The sequence below is a fragment of the Rhopalosiphum maidis genome, chromosome 1 (genome assembly GCF_003676215.2).
Source record: "Rhopalosiphum maidis isolate BTI-1 chromosome 1, ASM367621v3, whole genome shotgun sequence".
Classification (NCBI taxonomy): Eukaryota; Metazoa; Arthropoda; class Insecta; order Hemiptera; family Aphididae; genus Rhopalosiphum; species Rhopalosiphum maidis.
Window position 1 is genome coordinate 16,935,193 of NC_040877.1, and position 23,379 is coordinate 16,958,571.

The following is a 23,379-nucleotide window of genomic DNA, read 5'->3' on the forward strand; positions in this document are numbered from 1 at the left end:
ATAATCATACATTCGAAAAATATAAATATTCTTAATATCTGTATTATATATCTATATATAGGCATATATTAACCAGCTCACTCCCTCTGAATAGCGAACACCTCTAAATAGAGGACAACATTTCGACCGCAAAAATAATATACAACGTACAATTAAACATAAAATTAAATGGTAAAAACCATTCTCAAAATTGAAAATATTATATTATTATGTTGGAACAAAACATCTTCTCAAATAATCATTATGCGTGATGATAGACACAAAAAAAAATTACTGCAAACACATTATAATATGTAAAATAATTTTGATCAAACACTGACCAAAAATTAAATAAATATATAACAAATTGTATTTTATACTTATGTACCAAATAAATACAATATTTAAATTGCTTTTTTATATATATATTATTATAATTGAATACGTAAATTTATAACAATTAATATTTTGGCAATGATATCAATAATAATATTATTGTCAAACGTTTATTTCGATGATGTAATATACATTATACAATTCGTTTGTGTTGATCAGATTATTCTCATACATAAATATTAAAATAAGTTTAAATAAACTAATGCAAAATATAAATTATACAAAAATTAAAGATAATTTAATATGTTGGTGGTAATTTAAATACTGTTTTTCCATTCCTTTCATCCACACATGGCACACGAAGTATATTGAAGTATATAGTTCCCATAAGATCTCCGGTAGAATGTTTGGCCTTTTTCAGACAGTTGTAAAATGTCTTATCACAAATGCAATGTGATCTGTAATATAAAATAAAATAATAATTCCATATAATACGTTTCTTATATAATAAATAATAATAACTTGTGTATTATTTTCAATTAATAATTTTATTTTTATAATCTTTACATATCCAGAGTGTAACAGGACTATTTAACAAATATATAGTAACATTTGTAATGGAAGTTTGTTAAATAGTCATGTTACACCTTATATAGATATTATTGATAAATGTGTAATCTTTCTGGTGTAATAACATCAGTATAGATGATACTATTGATATTAACACAGTACTAAGATTTTATAGCGTTATGTTGTAATAAATTATATTCAAGACTATAGTTAATAAAACAAATTGTTCAAAAATTTAGAAAAATCAAAAAATCGACTTTATAATATGATCATAAAATAAAATAAAATCAAAAAAATAACAAATTTTAAATATATTTATGTAGATTCTAATTTAAAGTGACTTATAATTATTGTTATTATCATTGATAATATTGTTGTGTATTCACGACATTTTAAGCTAAACATTTAAGCTACCAATTATATGTACGAAAAAAATGTTCCAAATACTGTAGTGTTACACTATATAGGTTAGAAACAAAATCATAACTATGAAAAAGATCCCCTTTTATTGCTATGCAGTATCGTTTTAATTTATTTTTTATTAAATTTGTGAAACTTTTAAGAAGAGCATATTAAATCAATAAATTTTGTTATTAGAGTGATATTAATAAAAAAAATATTAAACGGTATTCATGGTCAAAGTTTTTCTCTTTTTGTAGTGAAAATTTGCTGTTTTTAATTAGAACTATGTTTATAACCTGAGTGGTTCTTATTAACACAAAATATATCTTAATAAATAGTTAATAGATTCAAGTTTTCTCTTAAGAATGATCTATTATAATAAAATATAACAATTTTATTGATCCAAAAATAAAACGTTTTATAAACTATTTATAAAGTTATCTTAAACATTGTTATTGAGTGAAAATTTGGTTTCATAACAAAAATATGGATGCAATATTATATCCAAGCTTCTTTCACTCAGAAACAGGTTATTTCAACAATTTTTGATTGCACAACAAACAAGTATCAAGTAGTATTGATGTCCATGTACATGGATTACGACTAAATTTATATGAAAACGTAGACATGTTTTTATTTAAAAACGTCAGTTTAAATTGCCTACATAGAACTCCTAAAAATCATTATTTTTATTTGATCTACAATGTACAATGTACATAGCTCCATACATTTTTATCACGCATTAGGTATTTTTTGAATTAATTAAGGAATTGCTTAGATATTTATGGTTTAATAATAAAATATATATATTTACTATCTGAAACTTAATTAATTTAAGTTTATTTTTGTTATTACCTAAAACAAGCATAACTTACTATAAAATATAAAATACAATACAAAATACTTTCAATTTATACAATTGAAATTTTAAAATGAAAAAAAAAAATCTCTGTGTAATTTGAACAAGGTTAATAGTAAATTATTCTGTATTTAAATTATAACTATAATGCTTACTTTGTGTACATGGAATTATTAGTGACGTTATATCTGGTGGCATACGATCTGACTTTGGATGGGCACAAATCATGAGTTCTACAACACATATCCAATTTGACCTCTGGTCCCAAATCAAAAAATGTTGTAGCAAGATCTCCACTGCCACACCATTTTGTACCTATTTTATTAAAAAAAAAATAATGAATAAACAAATAAACATATAAGTAAACTTTATATAATTTTTTTTTTATTATAAATTTAAATTTAACTGATTAACAGTTAACAATTATATTCAGAAATAGTTTTTTTTTTTATAAATTATCGTTAATAAATGTATTATATAAATTTCTCTTTAAAATTAATTATTCGAACTAATACCTAATTGGTAATAACATTACAAATTTATATAAACAATTTAAATTAATCAATACAAACCACTATTATAATAATTATAACTATGTTCATAATTTATATGCACAATATTTTTTATTTTAGAGAATTTTATTATGGATTAATGAAAAGGTTAAAAATGGTAAGACACCATACTTATAAACGAAAAAATAATTTGCTTATTTTTAATAAAAAAAAAAAAAAGAACTCAATGTAGAAGTGTAAACAAAACATAAATTGTCCTCATGTGTATCTTACTGTCCAAGAACTAACGTGAGAGGTTTCCTGTAAATTTCATTATTTAGAAAATCAAACAAATTTTATCACCAATTAAATTACAATAAAACCAAATATGAAGCCATACTTTATTATTATACGAGAGCAATGAAAAATATCAAATAACACTTGATACAAACGAGATCGATTTCCCTATAAGTAATAACTAACGAATGGTAATGATTATAAACATTATTATTACCCATTATTGCACTGGCTTTCTAAAGACAATTTATTAAAAACATCACGACGATGGCTATTTGTCTGTACCCTTATTATGTTTATAGATCCCAGATTAAAATCTTGTAGGGACACAAAATATTTTCACTTCTAACTATTGGCTAATGAAATAAATGTTGATTTAAACTTGTACAACTTTAATTTGGGTTAATTAATATTCACTCGTTTGATATCTAACTAAAATTGTTTTAAAAGTAATATAACCAAGCAGGTACCAGAAATAAATTGTACATGATACGTTTACCCTTTTTATGCGTAAAAATATTAGTGAAATTATTTAAATTATTATATATTATATTTATGTACATTGCATCTGGAACGCGGTGTTAAAACATTTACAACTCTATCGGTTGATTCGGAAGAAAAAAACGGCTTGTCTCCGCGTAAATCGTGAATAATTGTTACGTTAGATGTGTTTGCTAATCATTGAAATAATAATAATAGTCGGTTAATTGTTTAGATAATGGTTCATAGTATTAAGTCTTTACTGATTAATTATGCCACGTAACATACACATTATAATACAGGTAATGATTGTTAAAATTATTCTATCATATCGTTATCGACTTAATTGTTCTAGATCTCGTAATCAATAGTTATAATACTATTATAACAAATACGAGAACAGAGCGGGAAAACCAATATGTACACACACGCGTACATGATATAATGCCATTACTTATTAATATAATATGGTAAATTAGTAACGATCGAGTGGTGTACGGATGGCGTGAAAGTGTAAAACGCTATTTTTCTGAGGGAGGGAGACAAACCCGTTTCAACACTTTAACTACTTATCTACGTGTAATAACAATTAGTACCATGGCCTGAAGGGGTATTTTAAATAAAAGCTCAAGAACAATAATTAAATTTTAATCTTCATTATTTTAGAGAAAAAAAACATTACTAATGTTTACGATTTAAAAATTGTTTTTCCGGTGAAAATTTTTTTGTATTACTGAATAAACCAAATCTGTTTTTACCACACAATTATTATTATATATATATATAATAGGCTATTATATGTCATATTATGTTACATAGAAAAACTTTTTTTTTAACACGTAAGAGTTTTGAACTGAAATTGTTGAAATTGTGCTGAGTATTCCTTCAAGAAATTTAATGGGAACATCATCACTGCTTATATTTAATAATGTATCTTCGGTTACATTTCTTAACTATTCTTTATACTGTGTTACTGAAAGGAAAACTCTGAAACGTATGTGACTTATTTATACTTTTCCATAAAACTATCTCTGTTTTAATTATATCTTTTTATTCCTTTATTATTTTGATTCTGAACAAGCACGTCCTGTGAAGGGGACTCCTCGTCATCATAACGTTGGATATGCATTTTTATAATAATTATTATTAACAGTATTGCCAGTGAAATTAAAATAATTCTATTCAATGACAAACGACGAACGGTATCATAGTGTACAGTTTTAGCCAGCAAAAAATAATTCCCATAACACAAATGTATTTTATTCAGTTTTCATTTTAGACGTAAATCGCTCACTGCATAAACAAAATGACTATTTTTTTTACAAATTCATTGAGACTTGAAAGTATATTGTGATGTTTACCTTATGGGAACACCACCGAATATATGTAGTAAACCTACATAATGATAAAAATGTATTTTAAATTGACCGATCATTTACAAAAGTGTATTTATTATTTATAATTATTGTATTCGTATCTAACCTACCAGTAAAAATAAACCTCAAATTATTTATATTATTTACTTTACATTATAGTTATATTATCCACATTTTATTTGTATCTTTTCATCACGAACTTTTATCATATATTACCAATATGCTATAACAAAATCTTGTATCATATTATTAAATATTTTTGTACAGTATTCGATTTCAAAATTCAAAACAGACCGTTTTAAGGATTTTGGTATAGGCAATTTTCTAAACACTTGCGATAGGTAACGTTTTTATGTTCGACGTGCGCTGCTGTAATAAATAGTAATCGTTACTATTTCATTATATTGTCTAAAAAAATAAAGGAGCAATTCTCACGCACACGTTTAAGACAACAACTCGGTGTCAATACGCGTTGACATGAATGTGTGAATGCAATAATTAATCATCTCATACGATTCATACTTACAATTTACGTAATTTTTGTCGTTGCAATACGATTGTGCTGGTTTACTTTTCAAAAAAACACAATACGATTGCGTTCGACCAATTAGCACGATCGCGCCCGTTTTACCTTTTTTACCTGCATAAAACGCAAAACGATTGCGCTCCATATATATATATAAATTATGTGTACGTTAAATATATATTATATATTTTAATAATTTTCCAATACACTGTACCTAACCGGATAATCGATATGATACTTTATTATTAATTTTTCTTATCTTTAGACTGTAGACATCGGTATGTGTCAATGATAGTATGATAGCCGATACTTCAAACTATTAACTTAAACTTAAACTTAACCAAGTCCAAGGAAAATCAAGTCGGACAGTATTTAAAATAGTGTAATGGAAAAATTGTTAGAATATATGTAAATGTTATAGTACATAATATAAGAGAGTGGAGACACATTATATACTGGAGCGTAACCGTGTTGCGTTGTTTGAATAGAAAAAGCTAAACCGGCCGCAATCGTATGCAACGACAAGAATTACGTAGGTTGTAAGTATAAATCGTATTATTAATAAGCACACATTCACACATTCATGTCAACGCGTATTCGATACCGAGTTCTAGTTTTGCAATCAAGCATACTACAATTGATAAAATATTGGAATATTTTAAATTTTGATCAAAATAACTGATCGTTCGCAGTCAAACAAGATATTTATGTTATTCACTATTTATTACGATGGTTATTATTATAAATATAATACAAGGGTATTATGTATACATTACACTATTGAACTCAAAATTAAATACATTTCATAAACTACATTTAATATAATAGTTAGCGCTATCTAGTGGTTATAGCCAACGTAAAAGATTCAACAGGAAATTCGAAGATTCGTATTTCGTTCGTAAATCATAAACAACGTACCTGGTAGTATTCCCGAGTACAGCGAACTGGAGGTAGTCGTCGGAACGCCGTTTGAGTTCATTTCGTCACCACTGGTAACACCGCGTGCGTGCAACTTCACCTCTTCAGGATTAACTTGGTGTGGATCCAACAGATCGCATTGGCCAATTAGTTTCATCATTTGGTCTAGAGTGATTCGCAATGGTTTATTGATTCTTGTTAGATTTTTCAACATTTCTTTGCCTTCTTCGTCATTACTGAAAATATTAATTATTTTTTTGCATTATTAAAGATTATTACGTATGCAATAATATAATAATAATATTATCTAAAGACAGAAAAATTACAATATTTTCGATAAACGTGTTTTACTATTATTACGTTATTTTTCTATAGCTGATACTCGACGATAGACGATAATAATAAAAATATATCATTCTGTACCATAATATTAAGAAGGCACCACACACACTAGCCTGTCGGGGATTTGATATAGGCAAACTTAATAAAACTTTGAGAATATTTAAAAGTTAAAATTGAAGGCATTAAATTCTTAAATACACCGAATGAAATACTAATTTAAAATAACTCACAAGTGGTCCAATGCCAGTATCATTGTAGTAGCATAATTATTATGAAATTATAGAAAACGGTTTCGCGTGAAAAAAAACTACTTGGTCAGTGGTCTACGACAATCATAGAAACCAAATTAATTATTATTATGTTTGAAAATATCATGAATAGAAAATTAATTAATTCGTTCATTCGTTTTAAAATTTGTTATTCAGGTTTAACTTAAATTAAAAAATAAAAATAAAACAATAATTTGTGGGAATGCGCTTACTTCCTCTTATAGGATTTCGTTGAAATTTAATTCATCCATAGGTATACTGTACACGCATCGGATATAATTACGCATGCCTACCTACCTATTATTCCAAAGTGATTAGGTACCTATGTCCTATACGTCTATGTAACCTTGATAAGCCTTCATGGCCTATTGTCATTCCGATTGTGTTTGTGTATAATACACGGGTAGGTACTAATAAGCAAATAAATGGTTTTCGATTTTTTTTCTTTTTAATTTTTGGTCTAACAAACTGTTAATAATAGTTTCGGCACACGAATTATTGCAATTCTTTCTCACGAAAGTTATCAAAGGATATGCTTGTCACATCGCAAGGACGATAATATTATATAATATAATGCACATAATAAGTACGCTGTAATAGTATTATTTTCTTTCGGCGACGCGCAGGAGGCCATTTTTAATATTCCAGAGAAAAAAAAACGTTTCTACATGAATACTCTTAACTTTGAAGAAGCCCAGTGTATTTACTATTTTATAATTATATATATTGCTTACATCACTTAAACGTAGTTGCCTTTGATTGCTCTGCTTTCTATTATAGTGTTTTTAATTCTACCAAAAATAATGAAAAGGTATTGTTATATTATACATATTTAACTATAGAACTAAATATTAATTAAAAATATTGCTAAAAATCCTGAACATTTTTTTTTTAAATAAATTATATTATCATTATATTTTACAAATAAATTAATAAAATAAATGACTACTGTTTTAAATGGAAATATAAGAATTTAAAATAAATTGTTTAGTAAACTTACTAATAATTGTACTTAGGTACGAAATTTTAAACAATTTGTATAACATATTTTTAGAAAACAATATATTTTTTAATTGGTTAATATTTTAAATAAATAAAATTAGTTTTATCAAAAATATTTATAGTTCCAATACCTATCATTAATACTATTTAATAAATAATAATTTATATTATATTATAGAAAACAATTATTATTATTATTTTTTTTATTATTATTACACTGATCACTGGAGCGACAATATAATAATATCATAAACATATATATATTTTATACACATATTTGTAAAAAAGTAAAACTATTTAAATGTAATTATTAGTTAGTAGCATTCATTTTTAAAATACTTTTGAATCAGATTTTACCGTATTTATTATTCTATTAAATAATAACATTACAATTTCTAAATAAAATCGATTGATATGCAAATTGCATCTGGCCATTATTATAATTAAATTAAATTGTAGTCGTAACAAAACACAACTAAAAAAATGTATTATGTATATTATATTATATTTTAATAATATCGCACTCGTAATATACATCTTAATTGAAGCACTTTAATAAACTTCTATGTTTCCCTGATAATAGGTTTTCGGAGTAAAATCTGCTCTCAATAAATTGCGAAAATATTATAATGCCTGACCAAGTCTCATTAGTCCCACAAAAAATTCAAAATTTCAAAACGAAAGTTAAATACTAATAGTTATGTTTGAAGTCTGTATAGCAATTTGTATTTAAATTTATTCATATTTATGGTGTAAACATCTTAGTAGTTCCTAGTTTAAGATAACAGTCAATTTCGATATAAGTAAATATATTAATATATTACTAATAAAATGTTATTAATTTTTTTAACTCGACTCTCAAATGCCGAATCATTCATACGCATGCGCCATGGCGCCACGCGCGATTTTTGTGTAGTCGACAATACTGATAAATGATAATACAGTTGACAATTAGAAATAAAATATAATTTTATGATCTATGATCACACATCGTGCCGCTGGTTTTCGAATTGGTGATAGATAAACTCAAATGCACTGCATACTATTTTAAATGATAATATATTATAAGAAATAGTATGGACGATAACCGGTTGTTGCAGTTTCGGTCTACTCTATTTCAGACTTTCGTAGATCTGATTCTTATTTCACGCGTCATGTTATTATAATATTATTATTATGCTATTAATGTGTTTACGTAACGTCACGTTAACACCATCATCTCGTTAAACTTTGAATTCGAACGACCGTGAGACGATTGCATAGGTCGGTACATAACTATATGACGCGAGGTGATACGCAATTGGTGAATATTTGGTCGAATGTATCTATGTATAGGTGGAGGGGCTTGATGATTTTATCCATTTTCTAGCAGACACCAACCTTCAATTTATCGTCTAATTTTCGCTCCCTTAAATGTATATGAACATATAATTAATGTAAATAAACAAATAATTAATATTATATTATATAGTATTTTTAATTTAATGTGATGAATGTATTAACATTAAAAGTGCTGTAAGCGGACCAAACCTTAAGCATTTCCCCTCAATACTCACCTGTAGATGTAACTGAAACATGTTATTATTAAGTAATAGGTATTAATAACATAAACTCTATGTGAATTGCGACGTGAACGATGTGCGTAGATAAATTATTTGATTATTATTTAAATATTATTCGTCTGCTATATTATATTCCTCTACGAATTACAAATTTGTATTACCTTGTTTGATGATTGGTCGGTTACGTATTATTAGATTTACGTGTGAGTGAAAACATTTTCACAAAAACGATATTATTGTGTACATAATAATACACAATGCAGTTCAGTCTGTAATTTGATACTCGGAAGGGAGTGGAAGTCGTTTTATTACCAAACCATAAAATAATACGAAATCAATAATCATTATTAAAATAATATTATACTTGTTGCGGGGTTAAAAGTGTCTAAATCAATAAAATAAATTCACAAATATTTTCTGAAATGTAAAAATTTTATGCTGTGTATATACGATTTGAAGATAAAATAAAATATTCTGCGATTGTTGTCAAAACGCGATATGTACCTACAACATATTAGGCCTACCTAATTGTGTGCATTTATATAAAAATCGGTCGGTCTGGATGAGTGGCATAAACACGAATTTTCGGAGTATAATAGCTATCGGTGATTAACGTTATTCTTCACGCTTTTTGTATAGGTTCGCTCGTTGAGGTACCTACGCGTAACTTTATTGTGTATTATTATATTATTTATTGCCATCTGACCATCGTCACCACTTCCTGGTGGCGCGCACAATAATAATATTATGTGTACAATGAGCGTGTTTTAATTTCGCGAACGTGAACAGAGGTCAACACAATATTATTGTCCGTCGAGCGACGTGCCAACAAACAAAACCAAAAACGTACGTTATTATATTATTAATATGTTGTGCGTACAGCGAATTCAATACACCAAAACTTATGTGCGTGCAATATTTTAATATAATGCATAACAATATAATACAGTAAATCGCGTTTCGCCGAAAAACCCGTGTTGACTGCCCTATTGCATAACACCAAGAAAATAATAATAAATATAAATCAACAACTTCCATATGGAGAGAAACGCTTCATATAATATTCTTCGATGGAACTCGAATGTTTAGGCCTTGGCCATTTTATGATAATATATTGTAATTAGTAGACAGGCATTATAGAATATAAATGTATAATTTATTTATTCCAATTCGTTGGCGTTTGAATAAATTGGATTATAGTCAGGATTTTGTTTACATTTCGTAAAATAGTAATTACAGAGATTATACCCCTAGATTATACCTATATTATACTATGTATATTGTTTTCTATAATAATAGAGATTGTATTTAAACAGAGACAAAAACATTTACGTAACCACAACTTCTCCACTGTCTAACGACGTTTTAAAATATCCAAGGCGAATCAATTTTTTTTCCATATCCTATCTTAGAAAGAGGAAAAATATTGAAATGGTGAAACAATTTTTTTTTTACATTTTCAAGGCGCTGTCCTGAAAGGATTAAATTAATATCCAAAAAAATGAATATCCACGGAAAAAAATATTAAAAATTAATATTTGTAATGAATATTTTTTCCATAAGATATTTTGAATAATAAATAATGATTCGCAATGCATTTAAAAAAAAAAAAATGTATATAGACATTAGACATATTTAATGAATTATATATATTTTTTTATATATTATTTTTTGAATAATTTAATAAACTTATATTTAAGTTAAGCTACTTAACTGAGCTAATAAGTACACAGTACTCTTGTCCCAAAGTTATTGTTACGATTTATGTGATATTTTTCTTTTAAATATTATTTTCATGGGTTTTTTCATGTATATTATTTCTGCAGGGTATAATTATCGAGAATATTTCTTTTACAAGGTAATTTTTCCGTGAATATTTTCTTTCCAGATATTTTTACCGGTTACTGTAGGCAGGTTACTGTAGGTACCTTATAATTGCTCTCAAAATCGTTTATTATTTTATCACTGCCAAAGCTATAATTACTTTAGTCTAATATAAAATGTACGTTAAAGATTTCATGTAATAATTTTGTTGATGATGAATTGTTGATAAGTTCTTTATGTTTATTAATACATTTTGCTTTCTAGAATTTAATACATAAATAAAGAGTTCCAATATAACGTCATGCTTAAAATTAATGGCAATATTCGTTGAACCTGAACATTCATTTTTTTTAATTTGGAGAGAGGCTTGTTTGAGAGGCCTATGCATCTGTAAGTCACCTACTGATCACCACATGTGGTTTGAAACTGTTGTAATGCTCCTCGGAGCGTCTTATACGAGCTGCATCAGCAGTATTAGGTGCGTGATTGTAATAATTATTTACGTATTTTTTAATTTTAATTGTTGTTAAAAAGTGGCGTTGAATGATATTATAGTTATACTAAATAATGACATAGTTTTTCTTATAATATAATACAATAGTTTTCCGAACGGTTGTTCGTTTTCTATGCCACGGAAATTTGGTTTCTTGGCGCCTACCGTTAATTATACACATTTCCTGAGGCGTAAAAATCGCTTAGAAACGCATGGAAACCGCGGAAACCAGGTGATTTAGGCATTTAGGTGACAATAGAAGAACTGTGCACTATAAATGTCTGTTGTTCATCTGTACATACGAATCTCCTCATCGTTTCTGCTCTATATTCGTCGTTATATATGTATATATCACTATATGCGATACATACATTATTGCAATTAACAAAGTGATTATTTTAAGAGCAAATATCATTATAATTATCTCGAAATGTATTTTTTTTAAATATGGTTTTTGCATAATTATATAACTTCTTACAATTAATGAAAAATAACAATTTTTTATCATTTTCTTATTTTTTTAGTATGTACCATTTTTAAGGAGCATGTATTATTTTAAATTTTTAATCTTGAAGTAGAATAATTTAAAAAAATGATGGTTTAATGAAAGTCAAACTTTAAACGAGCAGTTAATTAGCTATAAGTACTTAAAGTTTAATTACGTGGTAGATAGGTATATCGCAAATTGGTATAATAGTACCCAGTAGTATTATTATTTTCCAATACTCAGCTTATCTAATCGTTAAATACTTATTACTTGTACTAGTTAAGTTATTACTCATTTGAAATTTGATGTATTTAATAATATGTATATTGAAATTCACAGAAACAATTTTCTGCTTATAGAAATATAAAATTAAAAATTTAGTTATTCAACTATAAAAAAAAAAATATTATATAATTGATATTAATAACATAAAATTATATATAATTTAATATTAATATCAGTTATGAAAAGTGATAGAGATATATTATAAAGTGAGTATAAATCAAACATAAATACTTTTGATAACACTTTAAGCACGTGTGAGTTTAACTGTTATGTAAGAAATTGATTATATAAAGATAGATAAATTTATTATGATATCATATTATATAATTTGATAAAAAAAAAAACAAAAGTAAGTTTATATTTTTTCTATTTACCATATTTATTATTTACACTTATATGTGATAAAATAATTTAATCGCGGTTTAAAATTTAATTGTTTTAAAAGAAAATGTTTAGTAACATAGGATTTTTCTAAGTTAAAAATAATGAAATTAAAACGTAATCTTACAAATGTATACAATTAAGGAATCTTATAATATGAAGCAATCAGCTAAGTCATGTATTTCCCGGCAACAGTAATAATAAGCAATGTTTAAATATCATTTTTGTACAATTTACTAAACTCCATACAAATAAAATATTTCACTTCACATATTAAATGATCAATACATCATAATGATAATTGTATTATATATAATTATATACATAGAGGTAAATAAATATAGGTTCCGACTATTATTTTCTCCATTCCCGAAAGTATAGAAAATTTTTTTTTTTCAAATAGTTCAAATAGGTCAAAACATTGCATATAAAAGGTCTTTAAAAGGTGTCATCGTAATATTATAGAATCTATTATATAGAGATAAAATGTATATTATATTATAAGACTTAAGAAACATACTACTAAATTTAATTATTTGTCCCGTAGTCTTGAAAATATTCAAATCAACAGTTCTTCTCCCTACCGAAAAAAAAAGAAAGTATATCCTATACTTGTTGGCCCCCGAAATCGGTATAAAAATAAGTCTTGTTATTATATTATGTATTTATCACAATTTTACTCACTATATTTCGACGAGCTCGCAGTTGAGGAGAGCTTTACCTTCGCCAATTTCAACAATGGCTATGGTCTGGTCATGGTAGTAAATCATGCGCAGAGACGTTGGATTCAGCTTGTATCCCGTGTACATTTTAGTCGGGCTGTTCGCAGCGGAGGCTCTGCAGACGACGCCGACCAGCAGGGCGCAAACCACCCACAAGTACGACGAAGACATTTCAGTGAATTATTTATTTTTTGATTTATGTATTTATAACACTTGGGTTACGTGACATTTGGTTGGCGATTGGTGAGGATATGAACGTAATATTTTGTGTATTGTTGGTGTAGCTGAAAATAAATATAAAAACATTTTAATACAAAGTCGTATAATGACAGAAGTGCAGATAAAATACAGTGGTATCTGGAATATAAAATTATATTTTTGTATGGAATTTCAGTGTAAAATTTTCAAAACTTCTATTAATAAATATACAGAATAATTTACTAAGCAATGTCACACCTATTTTTTCTTAAATAATAAATGGATCGATTTTTGATTTTGTCAAATTTTTCTAAGTACTATTTAAGGACCATATTTAAAATACATAGGTACTTCAATTTCGTATGCTTGAGTGCCGCATTGTTTTGTTATAACACTATTGATTCAAAACTCTTATTTTTTTAACTAAAACGATGTCCATGTACCTTATTCGACATATTTTATTGTATCTGAATGTAACGCTTGATAGATTTTATATAGTATTAGCTATATGTGGAGAACGAAATTATTATCATGTTATATTCAACATGTTAGACAGAAATATAGCATTATAAATTAAACGCGTGTATGTGTACAATCATCACGGTTATTCGTTTCGTTTGTGATATGAGCGTGTAATACATGTATGACATCGCGATGGTAATTTAAACGTTACGATTTTCGTTCCACGAGAGAGATCGGTTAAAAAACGATTAGGACGATGTATCATACCATTCATACCTACTGGATCTACCGCAGATCGTTTTCGTTCGTTTGGATTATCGTATTAAAGGCTTGACGACGGCAGCGACGACATTTTCTAGTCGGTTAAAATTTAACACGCTCTATGCGTATACTACAACTATACAATATAGCGAACGAATTGGATAAACAGACGAGCGTAAAATATAAACTGTACATTATAAATAATAATATCATTACGATATAATATTATTAATGTACTGAAATAATAGCACACATTTCATAATTTAAGCGAGACAAAATGTGTATAACCAATTTATCTAATTAAGATACATATATAACCCATTTAATGCATAAAGTCAGAAACTAATATTCGAATTTGGATATATATATATATTGGTTCTAGAACTGTGATAAATTTAAAAAAAAACAACTGCTTATTATCAATATACGATAAAAACGGGCATTTCTCATTTGAAAATAAAATATAAATTTTGTATTGCATTTGTAAAATGTCACAAATAACTTAAATATTTTAAAATATTGTCTTCAAGTTTAATTTTAGCTTTAAAAATCAAGTTTCAATAAATGGTAAGAACACTTAGAGAATCACTCAGTGTCTGTCTTATATTATACATTAATATATTATACTATTCCGTTACTAATAATACTACTTATCTACTGTTTTATCTATTACTACTACTACTCGAATACTTCCACTACTTTATAATGTATATACACTTGTAAATTATAATATGGTAATATTTCGGTTGATCTTTGACCTTGAACGTAACACATATTATGGTGAGAGGAGTATTATACTTAGTAAGCGGCGGCATATAACGGTACCCAAAAATAAATAATAATATTATTCGACGTTAACAATCACACTGAAGCACGATGTTAAGATGATATCACTATAAACATCTTACGCTCTCCGTTGTTACAATACGAGGCGGTGAACGTACAGAATTTTGTAAACTGACCAATATAAATTTAGATATTATATAATTTATACAATTAAATACATACGATTTAGTCGTTGTCAGTCGGTGAAATATTAGAGCTTTTAAATATTTAATTATTATCTAACTACTAATTTCAAAGGTTTTCAAAAAAAATACAACACGGACAACGCTATTTGTTGATCGTTAATAGGGAACAGATTTTAATGCTCTAAAAATCAAGAAAAATGCCTTAAAAATATGATTTAATGCACTTATAACAGAATTTTTTTTTAAAATCCAGTAAAAAAATGCTCTTAAAATTATTTTTAACATTGAAAAATTATGTTTAATTAAATAAAATTTTATTTTTATGTATTATAATTATTGGTTTATCATTTTTTTCAACTTCTAATTCTCCTATCTTCTTTTTACTCTGAAAATTATTTCCAAAAAATGAATATACACTAGTACATTCGTTATACCTACTTTTTACCTTATGTTTCATAATAGCACTGTATAATTAAGTTCTGCATAATTTTTATCAATTATCATCAATTCCTATATAAAAATGAATTGAATACATAAATATACACTAAAAATTTCAAAAAAATGTTCGAAAAGTCTTAAAATTGCAAAAAAATGCAAAATAAAAGTTACATTTTTTCATTCATTGATGTATGAAATGAACTTTGTGCTTGGAAAACAATGTTTTAAACATTCGGATAAAAATGCATGATCATTAAAATTATTAATTTTAATGTCTACGAAAAAAATATTCTGCAATATTATATGATTATACGTTACGTGACTGCATGTTTTAATTCGCGAGTTTTTGACTACCGTCCGGAAAACCATGAACAATTTATTGTCCGAAATACGTACAGAACATAGAAACATAGTGTGAACATTTCAATTGTTACACTGTTACATATTATTATGACGTGCGTTGAGCACATGCACTGACAACTTTCGAAACGTTCGAAATGAAACCGGTACGGTTTTTAAAAGCGCCGACGGTGATTATGATGTATAGAATCTATACGTATCGCGTCCGAAATTGTTTTAAATACAATATATTGACTTAGTTGGGCGGTTAAATTGTCGTCGTATTGAAAGCGTACCTACCTATACCAAGAGGACATTGACGTAGTCGTGCGATACTAATATTATTGTTTAACTCACTTATATATTATATTATATGAAAACCAAAAAAAGTTTGAATACAGAAGTCTAAGTACCTCTAGTTTTTTTTTTTTTTTTAACTATTAGACAATTATTCACAATACAATAATGTTATGTATGTTAATAATAATGATATTATTATTATATTTATTACCTACTTTCGTGCTATTATTATATTTATAATGTACGTACATTATCTTATTAGTACAAGAACAACGAAAATTGTGTTTTGCTTTCTTTTGATAATATTTAAAAGAACACCGTATTCCATCTATGCATATATTTAAGCGTCGTTTATGCAAATTGAGAAAAACGTTTAACCTCAATAAAAATAATAAAAGCGTACGTTACTCGATTAAAAAAATATCATTAATAATCATAAAATAGTTGTGCACACAGAAAGCAGCTCACGCTTTGTAACATCTGAGTCAAGGAAATGTTTGTCTTCAATTTAGTTGTATTAAATAAATACCTGTCCAGTGTCCACCAATTCTACATTTGAAAAATGCAGTATGCATACACATAATAATAGCATAAATTGACGATAACGACTAATAAAAAAAAATATATATATATATAAGTGTGTCGTAAATTCATGAATAATTGCGTTTCATGGACGATTTTTATCAAGTTGATTATTTCGTAAAGCAAAAATAACATGATCTTGGTTCGACATAGTGCTATATGTGTGGAAAACAAAACGTATTGTGAAACTTTTAACGCAAACAATGCGGTTTTTTCACACAGTTTTTTTTTATATAAAATTTAAAAAAAAATACTTTCTATTAATAGTATACTGTATATTATGTTGTGTCTGCATGTATTTTAAAAATATGGAATTTTTAAGTGTATGTTATAATAATGTTATTATAATAATGAATTAATGTAGTAAAACTATTATAATAAAAGAACGCAAAACAAAAATTATATGTTGTTAGAAATCTTTAGAAAATTTGAATTGTTTTTTTTTTTTTTTTCTGAACGAAACGAATAGAATATTGATTTTACAATGATGTGTAATTTTATTTTAATATTGATTCTCGTAAATAATTTTATGTCGCAGTCTAAATAGAAGGTTTCTTAAAATAAATTTAATTAGAACCCGAGTGCAGGTGATTATCAAGAGAATGTATAGAAGTGAATTTTCTGTATCTATAAACTATTATGAAACTATTATAAACTATTATTTTCGTAAGAAAAAAATCTAAATTTTTTAATGTACGTATATTAATAAAAAAAAATGATATTTTTTTAATAATTACACCATTATAAATATATATGTCAGCCTATGCACTTTAACTAGAAAATTTAACCCAAGTCTATATTCTTTAATTGAATTATTAATTTCTAAACCACTAAGTTATATTGTATAAATGTATATAAATGTACTGACAAGTATTTGAAACATAATAAGTACCATGCCATGATATTATGTATTTTTTCAATATCACGTATCTATTTTGTTTTTTAATAATGTTATTAGTTTATTACGCTCGCTTTTCTGAATTAAACATAAAAATGTACGAAAATTTAAACGGTTGATAACATTTACAACATTTCATTATAAATAATAATAACATATTATTAATTATGAGTTATAATTTATGACAAATAATAATTATGCTTGTACATAATAAGCTATTTTAATGTTCAACGGAAATAAGTAAGCATTATATATTACTACTAGCTTCTGGTAGGTCTCGGTGTAAGTAAGTTGGGTTAGTTCTTAGTTGGGTAACTATAGACATCTAATTTAGTTAGTCAGGTTGAAATGTATTCTTCTAGGAAGAATAATTTATGAGGAACCTTCTAATAAATTAACAAGCTTTATTTCTAAAAAATAAAATAAATTATACACAGATAATTTAAAAACATTTTTAAAAAGTTATACATTTTATAAATATCAAAATAGTGTAAATACTAATGCACATAGATATATTAAGTGAAAATGCAAGTTATTGTGGTTATTATTTTTAAATTACAACAAAACAACACAATCGACGTTGTTAAAAACTAGTTTCTCGCAAAAATCCCATATTTTCTAATTATTTTGAAAAGAACTACCCTCGAAGTTAGTGATAAATAAATATATGATATTCATAAAAAATATTATAAGCCAATCATGGTCAGGAAAAAAATTATTTTTAAAAAAGTCGTTAGGGCCACTTTTTTCTTAAAATTTGAAATAAATTATGAATCTCAGTTGGATAATTACTGAATCTCGGTATTATACACAATGTATGTACAATTTTAATCATTAAAAACAAATAAAACTGCAGAGATATGTATTAGTAATAAATGTACGTTAATGTTGCATATTCAACGTAGTTTAAAAAAAAAAAAAACATAATAGCTGTGTATATAAGTATTAAATATGACTGGGTAATGAAGATTATACAAATTTATTAGCATTCATAATTATATAATATATTATTGTGTTATTACATATATTAAATATACTATAATGATAGCATTATTTTACCTACAGTATTTCATAAATATTTGTTTTGTTTTAATATTCACTATAATTAATGGATTGAACGTACAAAACAAACCTTGGCTGTGTGCTTAATTAACCTAAGCTTATCTACATCAAATAATATCAATTTAACCCGTCGTACGGTGCACGGGATAAATAATTGCCCCAGACATTTTAAAAATATTTAAAAAAATATATAATACAGTATGTGGATATTTGATCACCTCAATAGCCTCAAATATTGTATCTAAAAATACAATTATTTGAAATATTCTTTAAAAAAAAATGTTTTTATAATCACTCTGTATAATGTAAACTCTCTTTGTTTACCGCCAACATTCTTTTATACTACTGAGAAATGTAAAATAAAATGTTTTCATAACAACAAGTTACTATTACCGAAAACAGTTATATACTAACCATAAAACTATAACTAGCTATCTTTGAGGGGTAAATTTTTACCCTGTGCGCGTAAATGAGATATCTAAATCCATGTGCCGTACGACGGATTAATAATTGTGTATGTAATCAATGAATTTTTTATAGGTAATATTATTGTTATTACTATTAAGTTATTACCATTAATCATCATAACTGGAATTATCTGAATTTACATGGTCACATCACTTATAACGTAGTAGTATTGATTATAAGGAATTGAAATATGAGGGTCTCAAATCAAACTGATTTGACATACAAAATTGTATTTTGATTATGGATTCATATTTGAAGGATTAGTCATATTTTTTTATAAGTGCATGTAATTTTCGTATTTTACACACTCTTAATAACAGGCGAATATTTTCCTATATCCAAGAGAAGATAGTATACAGAAAATATTATAATTATTTGAGTTTGAACATGAATCGATAATCAAACAAACTATAAAATGTATATGTTTGCCATGCAAAAATGTAAACTGCAATGAAACTAGTAACTACTGAATGATGTATATAATTTTAGAATTTTATATTATGATAATATTATCGTAGAATAAAATAATTAATAATTATTTATAGAAAAAATAACTAAAAATCAACTAAAAGTAAATAAAATTAGCCAGTGCTATATTTTTATTATTTGGTGAAATTTCAATAAAATTTCAAATAAAATTAATGTAATGCAGGAGAACATTAGAATTAAAAAAATACATAATGTATATAATGCTTATATTATATTAAGTGTATGAAAATAAAAAATAAAATATCTAAAATTTTTGTATTAAAAGAATATTATATTACAGTTAAGATTATTTTTAGATAATTTTATTATTATTATATTATTATTCATTAGTAGAAAAACGTACTTATTTTATCTTTTATAATTATTGTTTATTAAATAATAATATTTTAATATTTAGCTTTGTTTAAGTATTTTGTTGTTCTTAACAAATATTAAATGAATTCAAGGTTAATAGTAGTATTCATAACGATCCAAAAATACACAATATTTATTACCAAAATAAAAGACAATTTGAAAAATACCAGTTTAACATTTTATTATTTCAATGTTTATAGCAAAAATGTGTTTTATATTAATCTTAAAATAATAATTTTGAATCCCTTTTTTAATATTCAAACTTTTCTGTCATTCAAATCCGTGTCATTTTTAATACGATTAACCGATTATGACATTTGTATTAATCGTATTACCTTTAAACCACAATATCACTCAATGAATAATAGCCTAAAAAGTATAATATATTTAGAAATTGTTTTGAAAAAGTATGCATTGTACCTACATATTTATTTTTGAAAGTCTAGAAATTATAATGACTAACGGATTTAAATGATACAATAATATTCAAAGCTATTTTTTCATTATTGTGAACATATTAGTTAAAGAGTACATTTTTTCTATGTTACAATTAAACAAAAACGCCAAAGTCGTCACTTGATACGAACACAAGTTGCATTAAAAGTAGCCATAAATTTTGTTTTTTAATGCTTAACTTTTGATACATTATTAATAATTACTTTTATTGGTATAACATAATTTATAGGTAGCTATAATATATTTATTTAAATTTAATCAATGCTACTAGATTATGTAGCTTGTATAGCCTATATAGGTACTTGGTCGTCATAATATAGGCGCGTATTAATATTTGAGTTTAGACGGCTTACAATTATATCAGTCTGTCCTGTATATTATTATATATTTATATGCATGTCGCGTCGACTTTGTTCTCGTTCGATTCGGTTGTCGAGATTATATTATTAGTTATTACGCTATATACGTAGGTAGGTACGTACAACAACGCGTTTGTTAGCCGGATGTGCGTTGTCAATGAATTACTTTCTCGAAATCGATTTGTCGATAAAACGGCCAAAATCATTTCTATTCGCAGTCGACTAAATCGTTTGATTTGATAGCGGGAGTGTTTTAAAATTAATTTCTATAGTGTTGAGCGGCGAGCCATGGTCAGGCATTTTTGACCTACACAATAGTGGGAAATTGGTCAGAATACGTTGATTTAATATTATAATACCACCACTGTAAATTGTAATGTTATGTTATAGTAGTCCGAATCGTCTGCATTAAAACAGCACGTACTTGGCGAGTAGACTTCAGTGGATAGTTCATCTATCTTTATTGGATATAGTAAATAATCAAACTGAAAAAAAAATAAACAAACGAGACGTGACTGTTGCCGACGAAGCGCGTCTCGACGTTGAAATCAGTGTACTGTAATCGATTTTTCCCCATTTAGATCGAGAACTCGTCCACGTCATGGTAGGTAGGTATATCTATAAAACTTTAATAATATCTGGTACAGAGCTATCCGAATTCTAGATGATAATTTACTAGACAGATGAGATTACTTACAATCTTCATATAATAATTCTTCTTTACTCCCGCACCCTAAAACCTCAAAACTTGTCTAACTATTTTAATACTATAATAGTGTAGTATAAATCAACGATTACACTTTTGAAATAGTTACATTGTTGTCTACATATATCTCAAACATAAAAATAAATATTTTACTTTATATTTTTATTAAAAATTAAATTTAAAATAGTTGTCAACTAAAAACTAGAGCAATGAATAATATGGCGTAATAATTATCTACTATCATATAAAAAAAAAATAAAACCATTAATAAGAAAATAAGTTACTTATCGAGGAAAAAAATGATCGACTGAGGTTTTTTCCATCTTTAACAAAAAATACATGCAGGATAATCTAGCACGTATTTGTAGTATCAAAATGTGCTATTGAAAATAAAACGTAGTAAGACAATAAATTCAATGTTATTTCGGAAAAAAAAACTATTCTCAACACTGTAGAGACACGCGTGGTACGATATATATACATACTAGGTATATACTTATTATTTGAGAGTCGTTCGTCATCGCGTCGGAACGTCAACAATTCGCGAGAACGCAACGGAAAAAGAATAACAAACAAACAAGCACTGATAAGAATACTTTAAAAATACAGCAACAACATAAAAAAAAATACTACGTTTATTACATATATCTCATGATATTGTGTACTCACCGGCGACGACAATAACGAGTGTGCGATATCCTTACACGTTCGTCAATTGCATTCGTCGAAAACGTTCGAATGCAAAATCGGAAAACGAGACCGGCGAGATGTAAAAACTTTACCGGTAAATAAAATCGCACGCGACGGTGACTTTAACGTCGGCGGAGACTAGGGAAACGACAATATAATAATAATAATAATAATAATAGTAATAGTGAGAGATGCGATCGGCACGACACACAACACACGACTGTACGCGTCGACGTCCGTGCGCACACGACGTCGATGATTATTACCTAGGATGCGATGCGTGGTTTGGCGGGCGCGATCGGTTTCCCGTCCTGATGGTACGGCCGTTTTTATACTCAGATCACGTATTTGCAAGCAAATTTAGATTTTTGGGTTTTTTAAATATGTACAAATATGTACATTCGAAGAACATAATATATCAATTATTTTGACTATTAGATTGTTTTTCCGTTACAGGGAGTCAAAAGATTGTCTCGTAACGATCAAAAATATATTTTAAAAACAAATTTAAAAGAGGTATTTTTTTTTCTAAAAATCTTTGGCTACATTGAAATTTAAATAATCAAAAAAAAAACGGTTTACTACTGGTTCTAAATGCATGTTATTAGATAATTTTTGATAATTGATGGACATTTGAATAGAATAATAAACGAACAGATATTATATATGTATGTGTAATATACTCATGGATACACATAAAAATATATTATAATTGTTAGTCGTTAGTTGACTATTAATCTATCCA

At 26.5% G+C, this 23,379-nt stretch overlaps 1 protein-coding gene across 1 annotated transcript; it reads right to left on the reverse strand.

Moving 5' to 3' along the window:
- Positions 1-399: 399 nt before the first annotated feature.
- On the reverse strand, positions 400-22,871 carry LOC113559719. Its single transcript, XM_026965465.1, has 5 exons — positions 22,614-22,871; positions 13,564-13,885; positions 6,235-6,470; positions 2,302-2,461; positions 400-773 (listed from the first exon to the last, which is right to left on the reverse strand). The coding sequence occupies exons 2-5, from the start codon at positions 13,770-13,772 to the stop codon at positions 614-616; spliced, it is 765 nt and encodes a 254-aa protein (XP_026821266.1). The 5' UTR covers positions 13,773-13,885; positions 22,614-22,871; the 3' UTR covers positions 400-613.
- Positions 22,872-23,379: the final 508 nt, after the last annotated feature.